This window comes from Lolium rigidum, chromosome 3 (assembly GCF_022539505.1).
Source record: "Lolium rigidum isolate FL_2022 chromosome 3, APGP_CSIRO_Lrig_0.1, whole genome shotgun sequence".
Taxonomy (NCBI): domain Eukaryota; kingdom Viridiplantae; phylum Streptophyta; class Magnoliopsida; order Poales; family Poaceae; genus Lolium; species Lolium rigidum.
In genome coordinates, this window is record NC_061510.1 from 224,869,000 (window position 1) to 224,890,531 (window position 21,532).

The 21,532-nt window shown below is 48.9% G+C and overlaps 1 protein-coding gene across 1 annotated transcript; it reads right to left on the reverse strand.

Moving 5' to 3' along the window:
* Nucleotides 1-17,330: 17,330 nt before the first annotated feature.
* On the reverse strand, nt 17,331-19,580 carry LOC124696106 (receptor-like cytosolic serine/threonine-protein kinase RBK2). Its single transcript, XM_047228882.1, has 6 exons — nt 19,544-19,580; nt 18,606-19,459; nt 18,392-18,471; nt 17,933-18,068; nt 17,677-17,829; nt 17,331-17,504 (listed from the first exon to the last, which is right to left on the reverse strand). Exons 1-6 carry the CDS (start codon nt 19,578-19,580, stop codon nt 17,331-17,333), a joined length of 1,434 nt encoding a protein of 477 aa, XP_047084838.1.
* Nucleotides 19,581-21,532: the final 1,952 nt, after the last annotated feature.

The following is a 21,532-nucleotide window of genomic DNA, read 5'->3' on the forward strand; positions in this document are numbered from 1 at the left end:
AGCACTAGGTTACAACGGCACGTGCTAGCTAGAACAAAAGCTTAACTGAGGAGGAGGACGCATCGCTGTGTAGTATTGTACACAGGACTGCCGGTACACTGCTGGGTTTCACGTAAGCAGCTCAGCTTTCGCCACTGATTTCTTTTTCTTGATGAAACGAGGCCAAAAGTTATGGCTCAATCTAAATTGGACGAAAACCTTTACAACAACATATACCACATCGCCAAAAGAAAAACTCCACGCAAACACATGAACAAAAATCTTTGACACAATAATTTGAAAAGTTCAGAACCATCACTAAGAAGGAACAAAAACCTTCCTTGTGGCGCCACTTTTTTTTTTTTTTGCTTTTGCTCCACGCATCTGTCCAATCAGGAGGAAAGCAATCTTCCAACCAGATCCAAGGCTAGCCACCCCATACTGATGAGTAAGTCGCAGAGCTCCTTCGCAAAGAGGGCCCCATAGTAAACAAAGTTAGCGGCTAGCTGTGATCCAAAGGTGGTGGCATTGAAGCCATCGTCGAGGAATCGATTACCCAAACAAGTCCACCTCCAGAAGCACCATCGACATACGAGGAGCTGACTCCCTAGACACATCATGCAACTCGGGCATGGTCAACATCTCAGGAGGCATGAGTCCAGAAATGCCCTCGCTCTCAAAGGCAACTGATAATTGAGCCTACGACAATGGGCATGGCCTGAGTCGAGAGGAGAAACCACCATAGGGGCCTTCTTCCGAATGTTTGCTGAATCAACATTGAGTTTGGCCGGAAGAGGGTCTTCAGGTGCAAATCTTGACCTTCCAAGAGCAGCCCTCGCCCTCACCAAAAAAACTCTCAACCCACATGAGATAAACTTGAAGCTTGGAGCGAAGCAACATGTCTTGTTCAACTATTATAGACTGCACATATGTCGTGGCTAGAATAGGCGGTGCAGCATGACATCGCATCAGCGAAGGATGGTCAACGAGCTTCTTTTGTTGGGCAAGGATACACGGCGAGACAAGGCTGTGACGACACCGAAAGGCCTGCTAAGGAGCTCAACGAGTGGTTTGAAGCACTCTCGTGCTCAATGGCTACGTAGAACCGATTGGAATCGTCGATTCCGACGGTGAGAGGTCTGCTGGCGGTGAGGAACGAGATGAGTGCGCCATCTCCCCTCTTTCCCCGGTGTCCCTCCTCTCTCCCCGTCATATCCCTTGCATGTCTCTTGGTGGTAGGAAACAACAGAAGCCGACGAAAGGAATGGCATGGTAGCCGGTGGCGGTGGCGACCGAGGTAACAGGTAGCGGTCCTTTTCTCTCCCTGTACTCTCCCTCTTTTGCCTCACAACAGCGGGGTATAGCAGTAGGTGGCGGCGGTGGCCGGCGATAACCAGGAGCAGTGACGGCTGTTGTACGTAGTTGGCGATGGGGACCCCAACCATCGATCCTCACACACAAACACAAAAACTTGCAACCCTTTTTTTATAAAGGGAATATATTAATATCAAAAGATACCAATTACACCCAGCCTCTGCAACAACGCCCCACCCTAATGGCAGTACGGATGCACACAGCTAAAAACAAAGTAAAAAAAAAACTAAGAAATAAAAGTCCCGCTACAGCATTCTAGACCTAGCAACAGCAATACAACCACCACCGTGACAACACCTGAAGTACAGACTCTCCAAAAGCGAAGACTCCAAGAAGGGAACAGTGCACCAGCGCCGTCGTCGCCGGACCAAAGGTCTTAGGTTTTCACCCTGAAGATAGTCCCCACTCTCAAAACAATGCCTCCAACAAGAACATTGCCAGGCACAACCAGTGAATGCCGGACCTTGAGTTTTCACCCTGAGAGGTAAGACTCTGAACTTCTCATGTGCTGCCGCCCCCACATGCATACAAAAACTTGCAACCCTATATGTTCTCATCCTCACAAGCAAAACAAGTAAAATGGCTATCAACGCCCCCCACCCCTTCGTTAATGGACCACTCCAATAGTGGATGATACTTTCCATGGTGGTATGACAAATCAAAGACACGAGCATACGACTGTAATATGTAATCCATCCGAAATTAGAAATCATAAATCAAATGTATGATGTCTAAGTGAGATCCCGTCTAAATCTCACTTATAGTTTGTATTTTATTATTTCTAGTGTAAATAAATGTTAAAACTTAATTTTACACTAAAAACAATAAAATAAAAGTGAGACTTGTACATCATCCTACTTCCATCTCTAAATTCAGATGCATACACCATGTACTCCAGTGTACATTCTAAATTTAGAGTACTCCTCGAAATAAGCATTCGACCCGCTTTATAAATAAAGCCGCAACGGCCGAACCGATACAAGGTGGAGAGGAAAACCTCTTACAAAGCAGATCAAAGGATAAACAAAAAAGAACAAGGAAAACCAAAACTAGCAACGACATTGGAAGGGACCGAGTCGAGTCGGGACTCCACAACGACGCCCTCAAGAGGGTAACAACGCATTACGCCGCCGTCGTCGAGACCGCGAGGTCTAGGGTTTTCACCCGGAGCCGTACCGCGGGGAGGATACCCATAACGATGCCTCCAAGAGGGTTACGACACCCGCGGGCATCGCCGTCATTGGCGCCTCAGCGCTGAGCTTTCGCCCGGAAGTAACCTCCCACCACGCCTGAGAACTCAGCCGCCCGCTTCCCCCTAGGAAGGCTCCCGAACCACGATCTCTGAGCTGCCACAGCCGAAGTGCCGCCAACACCAGGATCTCCCACCATCCGCTCCACGCCATCCTCATGGCCGAAGAGTGAGACCACCATCACCACAACGTTGCCCGCCGTAGAGCCAACCGCGCAGTCCACCTTCCAGGGCCGCCGCCCTGGCATCCCACGAACTCTTAAATTTAGAGTACTGTAAATGCTCTTACATGTATAATGATTTACTAGTAAACAGGCAGACTTGCGCGATGTTTTGCTGTTAAATTTGCCTGATATGGCGTTGCCTGCTGGTACAATGCCGTTTCTTTACTGCTTCGTTTGGCCACACAGACCGGGGCAGGTGCATAAATACTTGTCTTTGAAGTACTAGGTTACAACTTATTACAAGGCACATGCTAGGCCGGTTTTCACCTAGGCAGCTCATCTTTGTACACTGCATATCAAGGCCGGCCAGCGCCAGCCGGCAAGGGTCTGGTCTGTGCTCAAACTGGAACTTGACGGTCCTCCTCGGGTGCACCGCGTAATGAGCTCTGTCAAATAAGAAAATGCAGCTCCAAACAAAACCAACTTATGTAGTAATTGATGCATACTTGTATCTTTATCCTTCCTTATTTTTCGTCCTTGTATTCAGCATCAAAACAGTTTTTTATAAACTGGATTTGCTAATTCTCTGTTGTCTTGATTTTATTTTTGTTGCATATATGAGTATTCAAGATTGCAACATTAGTGTAACTATACTGCAAGTTTTAATAACAATGCCACTATGGATATGATGCTTCTGAAGATTTGGCGCCCTCTATAAGAAAATTACTTTGGGTGGCTTCCAATCGAAGATATAAATATACATAACATTTTTTTAGGGAAATGAATATAGACAACTGACGCTTGTAAAGAGAGGATGGCCAAACTGTGGTTTAAGCCCAGTCCAGATTAGGATTTGGCTTCGCTAACACGTCTCTTTGTACTTATCGTTTCAGAATTAGGTTTTGAGACTTTATCAAATATTGGACCGGGCCTTCACACTCTTGCACTTCAACAATGGTACTACCAAAAGTTCGGTGAGACGGGAAAGGTTGGATGTTGATCACAAGATATTCAAATGTTGCAAGTAACTAACAAATAGACCCCTCCCATTCTAAACACATGAAGTATTAGTTTATCTCGGTTTCAATGGAGGATAACCTTGTAGACATTTTATTAATACACCGGACAAATATCTTACGATAGAAAAATTATCCTTCAAATTTGGAGCAGACCAAACATGAGTTCTAACCTCAATACCTCACATATATTTCTATCTTGAATGTTGGAATGCATCTTAGTTCTCAATTTTTTTTTATCCCTGCTCACTATACTAAAGTAACTTGTAACCTCAAATTTCATGCATTTTCATGTGCTCTTGTCCGTTTGTGGTTTGCTACTTTGGTTGCATGCTAGCCCTGATAATGAAAGGTTGGAAGAAGAGATAAGAAAAAGGTGGATTATACTTGTCTCTGCTTTATCCTAATGCCGTGTGCGGCAAAGCGCGAGAGAGTATCATGGGCCACCTTTTCCTTCACCCTGCCCTAAATTGAATAGCCTGCTGCTAGCCTCCAATGTACTGCAAGTGTGACTGATACTTCCATGGGAGCTGTGACAGATGACAAGAAAACATTCCATGGTATCCAGCCGGTGTAGCACGTGCAGTTTTATAAGCTTATAGTGGCACCACTGTTAATCCAAACACGAAAGACATCCAATGACTCAGGAATCCAATACATATAAACAAGCGTGCACAACACATACACCATAAAAAAAAAAGTTGATAAGGGCATCTCCAGCGGGCCGACGCATTTCGGACGTCCGAAATATCCGTTTGCGTCGGCCCGCGGACGCGATGTGGCCCAGGGCGACCGTTTGCGTCTTGGGTACCTCTAGCGGTTTCGACGCATTTTTTTACCGGGGATAGTGTCAAGGTCGCTAATGGCGTTTTACGTCCCGTCGAGGACTGCCGCCGGCGATTAACCGTTCCCGCGCGACGATGATCGTTCCCGCCCTTGGCCCAATACATTGGCAAGTTTCGCCGGCGTTTCGCGCGCGCGGGAAACGCCCTGCGCGCCAACGCCGTTTCCCGCCCCGCCGTGGCTATATATGGTGGACACCGGCGGGGGCGACGGGCACACCTCAAGCTACCATCCATCCATGGCCCACCACATGAATTGGGAGCACGTTGTTCACATGTGCCGCCAGCTCCACCCGGAGGAGGAGGAGGATGAGGTAGCCGCCGCCGGCGTTGAGGCGCAGCAGCTGGACCTGGAGGTGGCGGCGGCGGAGGCGGAGGTCGCGGAGGCGGAGGTCGCGGAGGCGGAGGCGGCAGAGCGCGCGGAAGGGCGCCTCGCGGCGACCAGGGCGGAGATCGCCAACGCCATGGCCGAGCTCACCGACGCCAGGGCCGAGCTCGCGGAGGCGCGGGCGGCCATCGCGGTCCCTCCGGCCGACGCCGTCATCCACGACATCGCGGACGACGACGTCCCCGTGCCCATGCGCTTCGAGTGCGCCGGCGACCAGCGGATTCTGCTCGCGTCCTTCGAGTCCTCGGGCCGGGGACGCCCGGCGCCGTCGGGCTTGGCTGGCGGAGGAGGAAGCCCACGGCTATGCGATGGCCATGGGCGGGGGTTAATGTGCTCCGACCTGGACTCGCTCCAGCGTAGGGGCCCTTCTCCCGCGCGGGTCGAGCAGGAGAACCGCGAGCTGGAGGCCGCCATCGCCGCCAGGGACGAAGCGGTGACGGCGGCTAGGGACAGGGCCCGCTTCGTCACCGACATGGCGGCGATCCAGGCGGCGGTCCAGGCGGAGGAGGAGGCGCGGGCGGCGGCAGCGGTCCAGGCGGCGGCGGAGGAGGAGGAGGCCCAGGCGGCGGCGGAGGCGGCGGCTTCCAAGGTGGCGGAGGCCCAGGCGGTGGCCCTGTGGGATAGCAGCCTAGCCGAGGCCCTCGAACGGCGCAGGCGGCAGGACGAGATGTCCGTTCGCCGGCGTGCGCGGCGCGCGGAGTGCGCGAAGCGCTCCCGCTTCGACGACGGCGCCAGCCCTTCCGGCGGCCAGTAGTAGGGCGCGCGACTGCGAGTAACCGATGCCGGTGTAGGCCGCGCGACGGCAAGTAGGTACGGCCGTTGTAGTTTTAGGTTAACTCAACTAACCATCTCTGTAAAGATGGTCCTTTTGGCCAATCAATAGTAATGAAAAAATCTTTTGCTTACCTAGCCACTGCCGACCGGGCCCGGATGTACCCAACGCGGACAGATTCCGCGACCGCCGAGCGTCCGCGGAGACGCAAACCTGGCGCATATTTGGGCCAGGTTTGCGTCTCCGCGGACGGCCCGGTCACTTTGCGTCCCCCCGCTGGAACATGCCCAAAACGCATTTCCGGTCACGGCGGACGAAAACGGTCGCTCAGCGACCGTTTGCGTCGCGCCGCTGTGAAAGATCGAGATGTCGCCTAGAGGGAGGGGGTGAATAGGCAATTACAAACTCTTGCGGATTTGTCTTGTAAGAATGCGGAATTAAACTAATGTTTAGTTTACAAGCACAAACCCTAAATATGCTAAGCTCAACTAAGTGTGACAATGGCAACTAGAGCTAAGCAAGATAGGCACAAGATATATGTAGCACAAGTGATAGCAAGATATATGTACTTCAAGCACGATGGCTATCACAAGGAAAGAGAGCTCAGGTATAGAAATAACCGAGGCACGCGGAGACGAGGATGTATTCCGTGTTCCCTTGCTTTGCAACAAGGTACGTCACGTTTGGAGGAGTGGAGGTCCCACGAAGGATTCCCCGCGCCACGAATGCTCACCCTATTCTCCAAACCACACCCACGAAGGATAATGGCCCTTTCCTTATGGTTAGCTTTTCCTCCGCTCCGGAGATGGCAAGCTCCACAACCACTTCACAAGCTCCACGAAGGAGAAGCCCGGGCCTCTTCACAATCTTCTTGAAGAGATCACCGGAGCACCAACCGCCAAGCCAACTAGGAGGTTTCCCTCCAAGAGTAACAAACTCACGGTCTCTCACTCGAACTAATCGTGGTGGAGAGCTCAACACTATGCAATGATGCAAAGCAAGAACACTAGAGATGTTTAAGTCCTTCACTCTCAAATCCCACCCAAACAACAAATGCTAGAATGAGATTGGAGAGGAAGAACAATGGGGAAAGTCAACAAAAGACTCCAAGATCTAGATCCCAAGAGATTCCCTCACTTAGAGAAGAAATGGATTGGTGGAAGTGTAGATCTAGATCTCCTCTCTTAGATCCCTCAAGAATGAGCAAGAATGGTTGGAGGAATCAAAGGGGAGAGCAAGTTCTTCAAATGCAACAATGGAGGAGAGAGAATAGGAATAACTAACTTGCTCAAGGTGGAAGAAGAGCTATTTATAGCATGGGACCAAAGAAAACTGTTGGGGGAAAAAGACAGAAAAAAACGTGCAGAAAAACGGGCAGAAAACGGCCCGGCCGGTCACCGAGCCGGCCGGCCGGAACGAGCGGCCGGCCGGGCCGGTCAGCAGCCCGGTCGGACCGGCCCAGCAACCGGGTGGCAGCAGCACGCGCACCGGGCGGCGGATAGGCGAGGAGCGCGCGGGCGCGTGGGCCGTGCGGGGCGGAGGCGGCCCAGCTGGGCGCCCTGGGGGCGTCGGCCGCGGTGTGGGCCGCGCGGGGGAAGGAGGCCCGGTGGAGAATCCGGCCGGACCGGAAGGCGCGCCGGGCAGGCCGGTCGTGGACCGGGCCTGCAACCGGTCATGGCCCCGCGGCCACTGGACACAGGCCGGATGGCACCAGTGCCGGACCCGGTCGCGGACCGGGTGGGCCGGTTGCTGGGCCGGTCGGCCGGCCGGCTCCCTCCCCCCTTTTTCTTTTTCTCTTTTTATTCTTTTCTCATCTTTCCTTTTTCTTTAATAACTAATGCTCCCGAACTCCGATTGACATGAAACCAATTTTGTTGGAAAGATAACGACGAATAGAACCCCAACAAAAACTGGAAATATGGAGACTCCTCTCAGAACATTTTAGATGATTTTAGAGAGGGAGTCTCCCACCGTCAAGAAACGGTGAAGACGTCCAAACTCGAAAACGCAATAGAAGATGCATGCGGATTCCGTTTTTGATGAACTTGGACTTGTTGTAAAGCTAGCAACAAGCTCAAGAAGCTCACACAGATAAACACCAAGAAGCAATAAGGATATGCAAAGTATGCAAAGGATTGAGCTCCCTAAGACGATATGATCAAGTTACCCAACCGAAAGCCCCTCTTGATAGTGCGGCTATCTATCCTATAATCCGGTCTCCCAACAACCACCTTGAGACCGGTAAAAGGAAAACCTAGCAAGGCCATACCTTTGCCTTGCGCATCCCGCTTGATCTTGATGATAGCTCTTCAAGCTCCACTCAAGCCGGAATGCCTCACTTGATCATCGTCGCTTCGTGAAGACTCACAAATGCTCCCCCATACACCATGATGGGAAAGCTCTATTGATGCACATCTTCACATGTCCATTCTCACCAAATGGACGGCAAGCTTCAAGCATGTGATCCACTTGAGATGCTCATCTTGAACTTGCCCGACTTAACCTTGTACCTTCTCATACTCTCATAAGATAGAGCATGGCTAATATTGAGTTCCACATAAGAACTCCATCTTCATTTCTTCTTCTTGATCATATCACATATGTATCTTCAAACCGATGATCTTGATGCCAATACACAAGGTATACCTTTATCTTTATGGCATCCATACTTGAATCCAACACATGGAGAACAAGTAGTACCTATGGAATATTCCTTCATATAAACTCAATGAAAACATTAGTCCATAGGGGTTGTCATTAATTACCAAAACCACACATAGGGGCAATGTACCCTTACACGCTGGAGATGCCCTAATGGGAAATTGCCATAAGAAGGAGAATAGTACGCCTCATGTACAGAATTCACACTTGGCATTTACACTAGTCAGTCCACGTACATGGATAAATTATTTAAAACGGATGGATTATGCTCGCTCACACCCAGGATCCTATGCCCAGGAAAGCGCGCGGGAGTAGCCGGCAAAGGCCTCACAAGCCAGCGATTGCTACACGATTAATGCGGGCACCATAACTGAAACTAATACGAGCCTGAAAACCATCAAATATTGAGCGAAACCACATGACATTGACCATGCACTCCAAACTTTTTTTTTACGAAGGGCGCGGTGTTAGGCCTCCTAGTATGATATCAATTGCAATGCTATGTACGTAACCTCTTGTCCTAGTGGCTGCGCTAAAGAACTTATAGTACACAAACTCTGGCTGTATGCCATACAGAAAGTTTGAGATGATATCCCAACAACATTTAGGAACCTGTCAAATATTCTTAAAACAGAAGAAAAAAGATGATCTAGTAACACCTATTGGAATACTTTTGTGTGCCGAAGTCATCTGCTGCCATTAGTTACAGTTTATACTAAACTTTTGTACATTTAAAAAGTTTTTAGAGTATTAACACATACAAATTTTATTTATTTATTTAGCATAACTAATCCCATAGTTATGCTTTATAATATACATAAGTAATACATATATTCAAATAAACTTGCATTGTTCTAAATTAAATTGTATTTTATTACAAAGATTTATTCTCTAGTAATTGTATAATTATTCAATGTATACATATTTATGGTGAAGTTCTATAAAGCGTACGCCATAACAAATATCTAAACAGAGGTATGTCATATATGACTAAGGCAACCATATTTACCGATACTTCTAGACTACAAATCGAACATGTTGTCATGATTATTATTTGTATTTTTTCATGTTGTTTAATTTTAGACCTTTTTTCGCTGGTTGATCTTTCTATCCACTTTATGTAATCAATGGGTTGTATTATGACTGCAATAAAGATAGCGGTCTGCAAAAAGGGAAAATAATATTGTTATCTTTCCTTTTTCTTTGCCTTGGTTTTCAACATAACGAAATGGATCAACTCGAACTTTACTAATTTATGGTTGCGTCAAGTTTGCAAGTACGAGTCACCAAAAATTGCATCTTAATTACTTGAATGTGCATTTAGGGCATGTGCAATGGTAGTGAAGGCATTCCTTCCCTTACCCCACCACATCAGCTAGAGAAGATATTAGATATAATTTATAAAATGCATTATCTCTTGCAGCCATCTCTAATAATAAATATTAATAATTAAATTTTGGTAGAAAATTTGTTGCTAAGAAAAGACATATGTGATACAATGGAGTGCTTTTGATCTCCCAGGAACAGAGTGCTTTTGTCCCAGGTCGGCTTATCACTTACAATGTGTTTATTGCGTATGAGTGTGTGCATGCTATCAGGAAGAGGAGGAGGAAGAAGCCTTTATGTGCGGTGAAACTCGATATGATGAAGGCCTACGACAGAGTTGAGTGGGTTTTCCTGGAACAGATGATGTTGAAAATGGGGTTTGCACCGAGTTGCGTCAGTATGATCATGCGATGTGTTAGTTCGGTGTCTTTCTCTGTCAAGCTGAATGGTGGTGTCTCGGATGTTTTCACTCCCACGAGGGGCCTACGGCAGGGGGACCCGTTGTCACCTTATTTATTTCTTTTCTGTGTTGAGGGTTTCTCAGCTCTCCTCCGACAGGCACAACAGGAGCGGCTCCTGGATGGTGTGGGCTTTGGGTCATCGGGGCCTACCATCATTCATTTGCTTTTCGCGGACGACAGTGTTGTTTTCTTGGAGGCAAATTCAGCGAATATGTCGGCCCTGAAGAGTGTGCTTCAGAAGTATGAGACTTGTTCTGGGCAGCGTGTGAACTTGCAGAAATCTTCTATCTTCTTTGGGAAGGGATGCTCAGATGAAGTCAAGGAAGTGTTGAAAAATGCAATTTGTATTTCTTGTGAAGCGTTATCTGAAAAGTACCTGGGACTTCCGACACAGGTTGGTAGATCCAAGGATGGTGCATTTCGGCACTTGCCAGAGAGGAAATGGTCTAAAATTAGTTGCTGGAAGGGTCAGGGCTTGTCAAAGAAAGGGAAGGAAATCCTGGTGAAATCGGTACTGCAGTCAGTTGCTACATATCCAATGGGTTGCTTCCAACTTTCCAAGTCCATGTGTGAAAAACTCAAATCTATTGACTCTCGATTCTGGTGGGGAGGATCTGATGGGCAACGAAAAGTACACTGGGTGGGCTGGGATAAAATGTGTGTGGCAAAGAGCAAGGGCGGGATGGGGTTCATAAACTATGTTGATTTTAACCAAGCTCTGCTTGCAAAACAGGCCTGGAGGTTGGTGACAAACCCGAGCTCCCTATGTGCCAGGGTTCTCCAGGCGAGATACTTCCCAAAGAGCAGTTCCCTAAAAGCGAATTGCCCCTAGAGTACTTCATACACGTGGAAGAGTATCATGCATGGAAGAGAATTGTTGAAAGAAGGTCTTATCTGGAGGGTAGGAAACGGAAGGAATATTTCTGTGTGGGATGACAACTGGATTCCAAGATCAAGCACTCAACGTCCACTGGGACACCTTCCAGATGCTAATGTTCAGACAGTGGAGGAACTTTTGCTACCAGACGGGCAGGGGTGGAACGAGCAAATTGTGCGAGCTACGTTTTTTGAAGTTGATGTTAGTGATATTCTGAAAATTCCCATTGGAAGGGCCGGAACAGATGACTGTATTGCATGGAACTACACCAAGAATGGGATGTTCAGTGTGCGCTCGGCATATCACTTAAAAACACAGCTCAACTCTCTTCGAGCGGGGAGACCAAGTTCCTCTCTGTCTAGTGCCGAGCATAGGGGTTGGCTAGCTCTCTGGTCAGCAGAGGTCCCGGGGAAAGTTAAGGTGCATAATTGGCGCCTGGCTAGGAATGGCTTGGCGGTGGGCTCGGAACTACAACGTCGAAACATCAAGCCAGGAGTGAAATGCGTGATCTGCCTTCGTGAAGAGTCGCTGGTGCACAGATTCTGGAGGTGCCCGCATTCTGCATGTGTTTGGGACCGGCTCTCAAACGGGAAAGTGCCTGGAGCCACCTCCGGTTCATATTGTATCTCAACGGCATCTTCAAGCCTGGTTGCTTGAGCAGTTTGGGCGTCTGGATGATGGGGAGCTTTGCTTGATGCTGATGACAATTTACCAGCTATGGCTTGCGCGCAATGAAGCGAGGGAGGCTGCCCAGATAGAAGACCCCGACTACACTGCCAGGAGATCTTTCTATCTACTAGAGAGTGGGCTAACTCCCGACCTGCTGCTCCGGTCCGTTCGGCGGGACGTGTGGAGCACTGGCTTCCACCTACGCTGGGCTGGACTAAAATCAATGCTGATGGCGCGTTTAATCAGGATTCAGGTCATGGTGGTGGCGGCGTGGTCCTACGAGATCACCATGGCGTCTTCCTACCGGGAGCTTGCCGTTTTTTCCCGTTTGTGATCAACCCGGAACAAGCCGAGCTGTTAGCTTGTCGGCGGGGTTTGGAAGTTGCAAATGAACTGGGCTTGGAGAAGGTGCTGCTGGAGACGGACTGCGCGGCGGTGGTGTCCAAGCTGCATTGCAGGGAGAGGGACCGATCTCTTCGTGGGCAACTTGTGGAAGATGTTAAGCTGATGCTCCAGGATTTCGCTGAAGCTGAAGTGCGTGTGTGTAATGGCGTCGCGCACTATTTAGCTAAATTAGGCTGCGTTAATAAGTTATGTCAAACCTGGGTTGGTGTGCCACCAGGGGCTATTGTAGACTGTTTGGCTTCTGACTCTGCCAGTTTATAATAAAGCGCAGCATATTTCTCAAAAAAAAAAGATACAATGGAGAAAATAGTCTTCTCGTATTTCCTAAGAGATGATCCCTTAGCTAAGAGAAGACAACCTTCTCTCTTTTCATTCTGTCTCCTCCAACTAAGCAAAAATCTGACGTGGCATCTCTAAGAGAAGTATAACATTACGTGCCCTTATAACTCATGCAGCCTTAGACAATTTTTGGTAACTATACAACTAAATAGAATGATTTGTAAGATTTGGGATTCTCAAAAAATCAAGTTCCCTTCCATAGCTTGCAATCCAAATTAGATTATGGATGGTCCATCGCTTGGAAAAGAGATGGCGGCCAAAGTATGGTTAATGCTCACTTTGCAACGGAGATTTGGAATAGGCCATACATCTCTTGGTCAACTTTATTTCAAAATTAGGTTGTAGGGCTTCATCAATGATTGATTGGGCCTTCAACAATGGTCAGCGCCTACTATCAAGAGTTGGTGGTACGAAACGCCAGATAGATTCCCTCACCTTACTCATGTCATGGGAAATTCGGAATGTGCAAAATGTGTGTGTCTTCCACAATAATTATGGCATGCCTTTGGCACTCTTATCCAAGATAAAAAAAATAAAGTAAAATCCTTCGTAACCGTGGGTGCAAAACTGTTGAGTGAAATCATGCCGAGAGAGTAGGTGGGGTCGTTATTTTCTTTATTTAAACGTCTTGTCAAACTCTTTCTTACTTAATAGATTGGGACAGAGCTTCTGTCGCTGTTTCAAACGATTTTGTAGTTTTCCTATGAATTTAGGTGAGATGTGAAGGGCTAGATGTTGTTCACAAGATATTCAAATATTTTAGTTAACTTACATGTTGATCCTCCTATTCTTATACCCGTTTTTTCAATCATGTCTCTATCATAATCCTTCAAATTTGGAGAAGACCAAACATGCATGAGTACCTCAATGCCTTGCATATATTCGTATCTTGAATTTTTTTTTTTTGAACAGAGGAGCGCCCTAGAAGGGCTTCGAACCTTTCATCAAGTCAACAGTGGAGGTACAAATTTGTTACAAAGGACCCCAAGAAATGAGGAAAACACACATGGTCCCCAGCAAATGTAGAAAAGACCTTGCTAAAAGATTTAACATTGCAATTTAGTCCTCCCTCTTCTCCACGGAGCAAAAACCGCAGCGCGCTGCAACCATGGACGACTGCGGGGACAAGACCACTTGCCTTCGGCCTGGCAAAGCTCTCGGCGCCTACGGTGAAGAAGGGCCTCCGGATGGAGGTTGATAATCTGCCGGAGCGTACCGGCGTTGAAGCGACCATCTTGGTAAAATATTTCGGCGCCCAATTCCTGGACGCAGAGGAGTTGCTCCAAGAAGAAAAGGTTCTTGATCTCCGGAGCTGCTGAAGCAGAACAACAAAACCACGACGACACGACGGCAGGAAGAACATCCCACCATTAGACCAATTTCTGCCACGAACCTGGGAGGCAAGCAGAGATGAAGTCGATGGCGTCTAGTTTGAGCGCTCACAATAGCAGCTTGACGGAGCCCTGGCAGAGTCACTCCGTAGCACCTCACAGGCATATGTCGATGCAGATCTTGGGGTGTCGCCGCTCCGCTGTAGCTTCCCTCCTCGCACCACGACAGGCCAGGGTAAATTGCAGCCGAGAAACTCTCCACCTTGAGCAGCATCGACGAAGATGGAGACGCTTATTTGGAAGGGGCCTCGCAGCAACGGAGATCTCCACCATCTCCCACCTTTGGAGCATAGCGAATGATCTCGTAAGCGATTGCCTGGCGCCGCGCCGAGACGCTAGGGAAGAAGATGACCCCCGGCTGTCTCCAGATCTCGTCGAGGTAGCAGTCGATTTCCTCTTCCCCTCGCCTCCATGGCCGGCCAGAGGAGGAAACCACTGCAGTAGCACACGAGAGATCATGAAGCAGCAGTAGAGGATCTTATTTGTGGAGATCCCTGAGGTGAGGGAGCTCGCCGTCTCCAGCAGCCGGAGCTCGACGAGGAAGCACCACCCATCCAGGATGCACCAGATCTGATCCCAGAGATCTTGTGCCCTACTCCATACTACCGGCAGATCGCCGAAAACCCTAAGGCTACACCTACCTACTACTCCGGCGCCTTCCCTTTGCCATCTCCGGCCGACAGCGCCGCCGGAGAGAGCTCGGGGTCGGCCCGGTTTTCTCGAGAAGCCTCTCAAACTACTGTTCACTCCCGAGAGGAGAGAGGGGGGGGGGGGGGGATGAGCACACGCATCTTGAATATTGGAGCGCCCCTTAATTCTATGTTTTCTTGGGAAGTGATGTTTTGGTTCTTAGGTGCCTATGCTCTCTTTAGTTTAAAAAGAATATTTCATACATTTTGAAATGTCAAAAACTTTCAATCGAAAATATCACGTGTACGTCTTCAATGCTACGTGCGCATGATGTCTTTGCATGAAAAATTGACTTAACGGTGCTAAAAAAGCTTTTATGAGACATGTTTTGTCTTTTTACATCGACCATAAAAATATTATTTTCTCACGAAACTGTTGGAACATACATAGATTGTTGAGATGTGCATGCGATTTTTTTTTGTTATTTTTTTGAATAGTTAGAAATATGTATTTTTTTTTTGCGGAGTGAGAATATGCACCCGAGAGCCGAATTGTCGGTTTTCTTTCTCCTGTCCCCCTCTTGCTTACTAAGGGCTAGTCTCAAAACTCATGCATTTTTATGTGCTCTTGTCTAGTTGTGGCTTGCTACTTGGTTGCTTGCCCGTGATAATGATAAGCTGGAACAAGAGATACAAAAAGGTGGATTATACTTGTCTCTGCTTTACCCTAATGTCGTATCGGGCAACGATTGGGAGAGCATCATGGATCACCCTTTTCCTAGGTCCTGCCCTAGATTGCATAGTCTGTAGCTCGGCTTCAATAAACTCCAAGTGTCACTGATACTTCCATGGGAGCTGTGACAAATGACAAGAAAACATTCCACGGTATCCACCACGCGCGCTGTAGCACGTGCAATTTTATAAGCTATGGCGGCACTATTGTTAATCCAAACACGAAAGACATCCAACGAGTCAGGAATCCAATGCATAGAAGTAGAACACAAATGTGAGTACAATGTGCGGGCACTGCATACCCAAACTGCATATTTACTACAGTACTTGAAAACGGGATTTCGCTATTTTCACATGCATAACCTCTCCCATATCGCTAGAGACACTACACCTTGTTGATAGATATAAACCGTAACTGTAACAGTGTACCGTGAGCGAAACCAATCGATATTTCGTATAACCCTCGATGATCTCTGCACTTCTGCAGGTTGTGTACTTTTTGCTGTGTTTGGCGATGCCGCCGGGGAGCACACGCGCGTAAATACTTGTCCTCGAGGTAGGTTACAAAAGGGACATCATCTTAATGGCGGAATAGCTCCCGGAGGACATGCGATACGTAGCCGCCACTGTTCCCATCCCATGTAGGAGTTCGTGCTGATGATACGAAACATTGCTTGTTTTCACCTAGGCAGCTCGGTTTGCGGCTCTGTGTTTCTTGGCCGGCCAGGTCTGGTCCGTGCCGAAACGGCCTCTGAGCTCCTCCTCCTCTGGTTTGTAGGTGTGGGAGTTAATTGAAGATCGAGCGAACATGAACCCTGAGGAGCCCAGGTTTCGTGGCGAGTCAGGCGTGGTTTGTACTGAAACTGCAATGCATGCCCCTCCCCGATCCTCTGAACGATGCCATTGAATGGAGCTGTAGCAGTCAGGCCTGAACGGCTGAACGTACGTAGGAGCTCCGTGATCAGGGCAGGGCGACGAACCAAACGGCACCAGAGCCAGAGCGACGCATTCATGGCGTGCGGCATGCATGGAAGAGGCAGCACAGATTGTGTCTTAATAGGAGAGGACAGAGGTCGATCATCCTTGCATCCGCCGCAGCTGTTTTGCTTATGGGCAACACGAGTTTTCATGATCCCATCCCAAGCAACGGGTTTATATGGGTAAATATATGTGTATTTAAACAAAGTTGAGCCACATAATTTGGAACAGATGGAGTAGTAAGTCCAATCTTGATCACCACGTTTCACATGTTTATTGGTCACCGTTGACTTTAATCCAACTAGCATAGGGACTGATTTTCTGTAACTTTCTAAGCTTGTTGGTCTCTTAATTGTTTTGCCATTGATCATGTAAAACTTACTACGTATAAAGTCCTGAGATTGGATGACATGTTAGCAACAAACAATTACAACAACCATGATAATGTACAATTATCCAGTACCGATTTACGTGTTTTTAGGCATCACAATGTTATGAAGAAGGAAGTGAGTATTCCAGTGTTAACATATGACATCTAACAACAGGTACGTAGGTCTCATAGCTAGCTAACAACAGGTATTCCAGTGTTTTTTTTTTTTTGACATCTAGCATAGGTGAGTTATCGTATATTTCTTATATTGGTTGAGGGTGACACTCGACCAGTAACCTAGTAACCATGTTACTATAGTCTGCAACCAATTTGGTTGTAACATGTAAATAACCAGGTAGCAAGTGACTATAATTGGCAATTATTAATAAAACTATCATCAAAATATATCAACATAAGATCTTATTGAAAAATCGCATCGCAACGTAGCCGACAGTGAAAATGAAATAATCAATCCCGGTGATAGCATGTTGTCACCCATATGCGTGTGTGAGTGTGTGTAAGTATGAGAGACAGAGGGAGAGTGGAGATGGCGCGTCATGGTGAAACTAGGATATGGCGCCGCATGACTTTGTGTCAGTAGTAATGTTGGTAATTCTGACTACGTATACACCGCGTGACTCATAGAATTCATATTTATGTATAAGTAATTAATGTACAATCTAGACGAGTTTAAGTATAGCCACGTCCCTAGAAGTCAAAGGCTAGAGCCTTGTGGCGACTCAGGTCATCCTGATACCTTCTTGGCGTGGGTACATCATAGCCATCTATTTCATGGGGATTGGCGGATCGGTTATTGCTGGCTTTCTGGTGCACCACGAGTCTTTGGTGTGTCTCCTCCTCTCCTCGGAGTATTCTTACGACCTGAATAGTTGGAAACTTGAAGACTTGGCTTTACAATATTCTTTTGAAATTAAATTTGTAGATGCAACTAAGAGTTCATATTATTACTCCAAACATAAAGTAAAATGTGAAAGTGGATACATTTAGACAAGGGGATCGAGGAGTATGCACCGTATGGTAGCTAGAAGAGTACCTGGCTCATTTGGGGCCTCTGGGTGGGGGAGTTGTGGATGCATAGTTCAGCCGCATGGGTGACATGGCCGAGCTGCTCCACATCATATCGACCACCCAAGGCAGGGTCAACCATCTTAAGAGAATCATCCTTGTTGCCGAGGAATTGCCGTACCTATCGGAGATACATCAAGAGTTCAAAGTCAAGACAATAGCTAACTAAGGTCATGTGCCAACATTAAGGGAATTAGGTACGTAGGTGAAGAGCTAAGACAAACCCAAGTGACGAGGCTTAGGGTTCTACCCTCGATGGCGCGACGGCCGGTGAGGAGCTCGAGCAGCACGACACCGTAGGCATACACATCCGTCTTCTCGTTGAAGATGCCGTCCGTCGTGTACTCGGGCGGCACATAACTGTACATTGTTCCACCGTCATGAGTCGATAGGCTTCATTCTTTTTTACTTGGTACTCCTTCCGGTCGGATTAAATCGACGCGGAGGGGAGCCAAAGCTACCGTATCGAGTGGGTAGACCCACGTCGATTAAATAAGACTACATGCAGTACTTCCTTCTCCTTTCCGTAATTAATACTATGTTACTATGATAACTAACTGCAACTATATTGATTTTAATTAATAACATCTTATATTAATGTAACTCACAAAAGGCAAATAAACTGACTATGATTAGATTAAACATGGCGTGTTTGTGAGAAAGAGACGAACTGACCGACCGACCCAAATGTTCCTTCGAAGGTGGTTACTTGGTAGTGCGTCATCTTGGCCGGCAGCCACTTCGCAAGCCCAAAATCACATATCTGAAGAATGGAATCACAGCCAAATTCAACACGAAAATATGTTGGGTAACTGCAGCTCACAAAATTTTGCACTCTTCACCTTCTCAGATCAAGACAGCCGATTGCCAATTCAGCTAGGACGGGTGCTAACTAACCAGAGGCTCGTAGTCGTCTTTGAGCAGGATGTTGTCGGGTTTGACATCCCGGTGCACGATCCTCCTGGCGCACCGCTCGTGGAGGTACTCCAGCCCGCAGGCCGCACCCAGGGCCACCCTGTACCTGGCCTCCCACGGCATGGCCCCCTCCTCCTCGCCAGCGCCGCCGTGCCCGTGGAGCCTGCGCGAGAGGCACCCCAGGCGGGAGAACGGGAACACCAGGTGCTCGCCGCCCTCCAACCCGACGCCGACGAGCCTGGCCACGTTCGGGTGGCGCACGTTCACCGCGTGCCCCAGCTCCGACAGGAAGCTCTCCACGCGGTCCTTCTTCTCCGGCGCCGGCAGCAGCTTCTTCACGGCCACGAGCTGCCCGTCGGCGAGGACGCCGCGGTACACCTTGGCGTGCCCGCCCCTGCCCACCACGTTATCCTTGCTGAAGTTGCGGGTGGCCTTCTTGAGCTCCGAGAGGGAGAAGGTCCGGAAGGACAGCCTCAGCGTGCACAGATCGTGCTGCTCGACGTTCACATGCCCCGCGGTCGGCCACCGCCACTTGCCGCTGCCGCCGCCGCGGATGCCGAAACTCATGCCGGAGGCCAGGCGGCGCTTCGTCCTTGCCCGCCACGCCTCCATCGCTCCCTTCCACTGGCTCGGTGGCTCATCGCCTTGCGGTGACTTTGGCGTGGACGGTTCCGCGACAACACCCGTCGTCGTCGTCGACGTCCCCGCCGTGCAGCTATTGTCCGTCGTCGTCGTGCATCTGTCGAGGACGCTTCTCGGGGACACCAGATCATCGCTGCTCCGCCGTGACAACTTGCCGCCACCGCTCTTATTCGACATGGCGCCGACCGCTGCTGCTGTCGATCGACCGATCGAGAGATCAATTCTATGGCGTGTAGGAACAGAAAAGGAGAGTGGAAATCAATGAACCCCATTCCTACATTTGTCTGAAGAACCATTTCGAGGCTCCATCGACATCGATATTGGATCTTTTCTTTTGCTCGGCTGTGTCTAATCCATCGCCAAGCTGTGGTCGTTCCCCACTCTGTTTTCTCTTCTTTTTCTCGTTCCAAATTTTCGGGGTTTCTTGCAAAAATGGCGATCTTATTTTGGAGTGTTCAATGGTTCGCGCGAGAGAGGGCAGAGCAAGGGAGCTGCAGCCTGCAGAGGTGTTTTGGCGCCGAAGTCTGCGCTGGGCCTCTTCTTCAAATTCTAAACGTGGCCGAAGCACACGCAAACACCGAAATGAAAAGGTTTGGCTTAGAATAAACATAAAGTTCTTTTTCGGTACTTTATAAGTCCTGCCTGTGTCCCTATGTCGTCGATTCGACCGACTTAATATGAAGTATCTATTACAATAAAAAAAAGATTAGATTTTATATTTTCCAATGGTATTTTTGAGTTATACAATTAATATATCACTACTATATTAAACCTTAACAAACATCTTTTTTCTCCTAATTTTGAGGCTCTTTAAGAATTAATGAGGGTGAGACACGTGTTTTACTAATTGATTTGGTTCTTCTGTGTGCGTTTTGAGTGTTCCATAAGACTTTACAGTGAAACTGGAAGTCTATCTTATGCCAGCACGTATACGATTTTCTTTGCCTTCCTTCGTAGTGTTTGTGTTGTGGGATTTTATGTGTAGCTGTAGTACTGATGTATGTGGTCAAAGCCGCGCCCAGATTCCACAGTGAAAAATCCAAATTTCCACCGCTGCGGCAAGCCATTTTGCCCCCTTCCCCACCTCTCCCATCTCATCTCTTTCATCTCCGGGCGGCGGGCCGGTGCCCTGCTCCGGGCCACGTTCGGTGCCAAACTGCCAACGCACAGCGCCGCGGCTCCTTCGCGGGGAAATAAATCTTATACGACCCAAATCATGCGACCCGCTGGGTAGACCAACTCTGGTGCCGCTCATCTGAACACCGCAGCATACATGCACACAAATCCCCACATGCTTTGCTACGTGTAGGATGCAGGAGTTGGTCTACCGCCGGGTCGTTGAAGATCGGGTCGTATAGGATTTATTTCCTTGCCTCCTCATGTCCCGTTTCCCGCAACCACGTTGCTCTGCCGCGCTTCTACGCTTGGGCCCGCGAAACCCTAGCCCCACCATGGGTTTGGTCGTTCCTCCGACGCCACCGCACCTCCGGCTGCTCTTCCCCATCGAGCACGACTTCATCTACATCGCCTGCACCTCCTCCTCGACCTCCCAGAGCTCCAGCTCCACTACATCGACCCCGGAGACCACCTCCTCGAGCCCCGCCTCGACCATGTCGTCGCGCTGCTTCGGCGCCAATATAGATGCGCGGCGGGGAACGTCGGCCGTTGTCGAGGTCGGCCGAAGCTTGGCTGGGGCAACCTACTGGTGGGGTGCAGTCGGCGCGGGCGCGTCGAGCGGCGGTCTCCGCGGGAGCCAGGCGGTTGCGCGGTACCTCCCTTTCCAAGATCGAGGGCCTCCTCTACCCACCCACCGACCGCCTTACCCTTCCCTATATGAGCTCTGCTGCCGTGGTTGTCGCCATGCCAGTATCATCAAGGCTCTCGATCTGTGCGTCATCCCCGTGGTCACCCCTCTCTCTCAAGTGGAGCAAGTGTGCGCGGTCGTCGGGCGGAGCCGACGTACTGGCGTGGGGGTGGCGCTCACCGGCACGAGAGCCCTCCCCTCTCTCTCTCTCTCTCTCTCTCTCTCTCTCTCTCTCTCTCTCTCTCTCTCTCTCTCTCTCTCTCTCTCTCTCTCTCTCTCTCTCTCTCTCTCTCTCTCTCTCTCTCTCTCTCTCTCTCTCCCCCAGGCTGTCGTGGAAGCCCCTGCCGGACCGGAAGCGGGAAGGAGGTATGTGCTGATGGGAATTTCCTGACGATTAGGTTCTCTGCTTTGTGATTTGGTGCCTAAGAAGTGTTTGTTTTTATTCCTACAAGAACTCAATCAG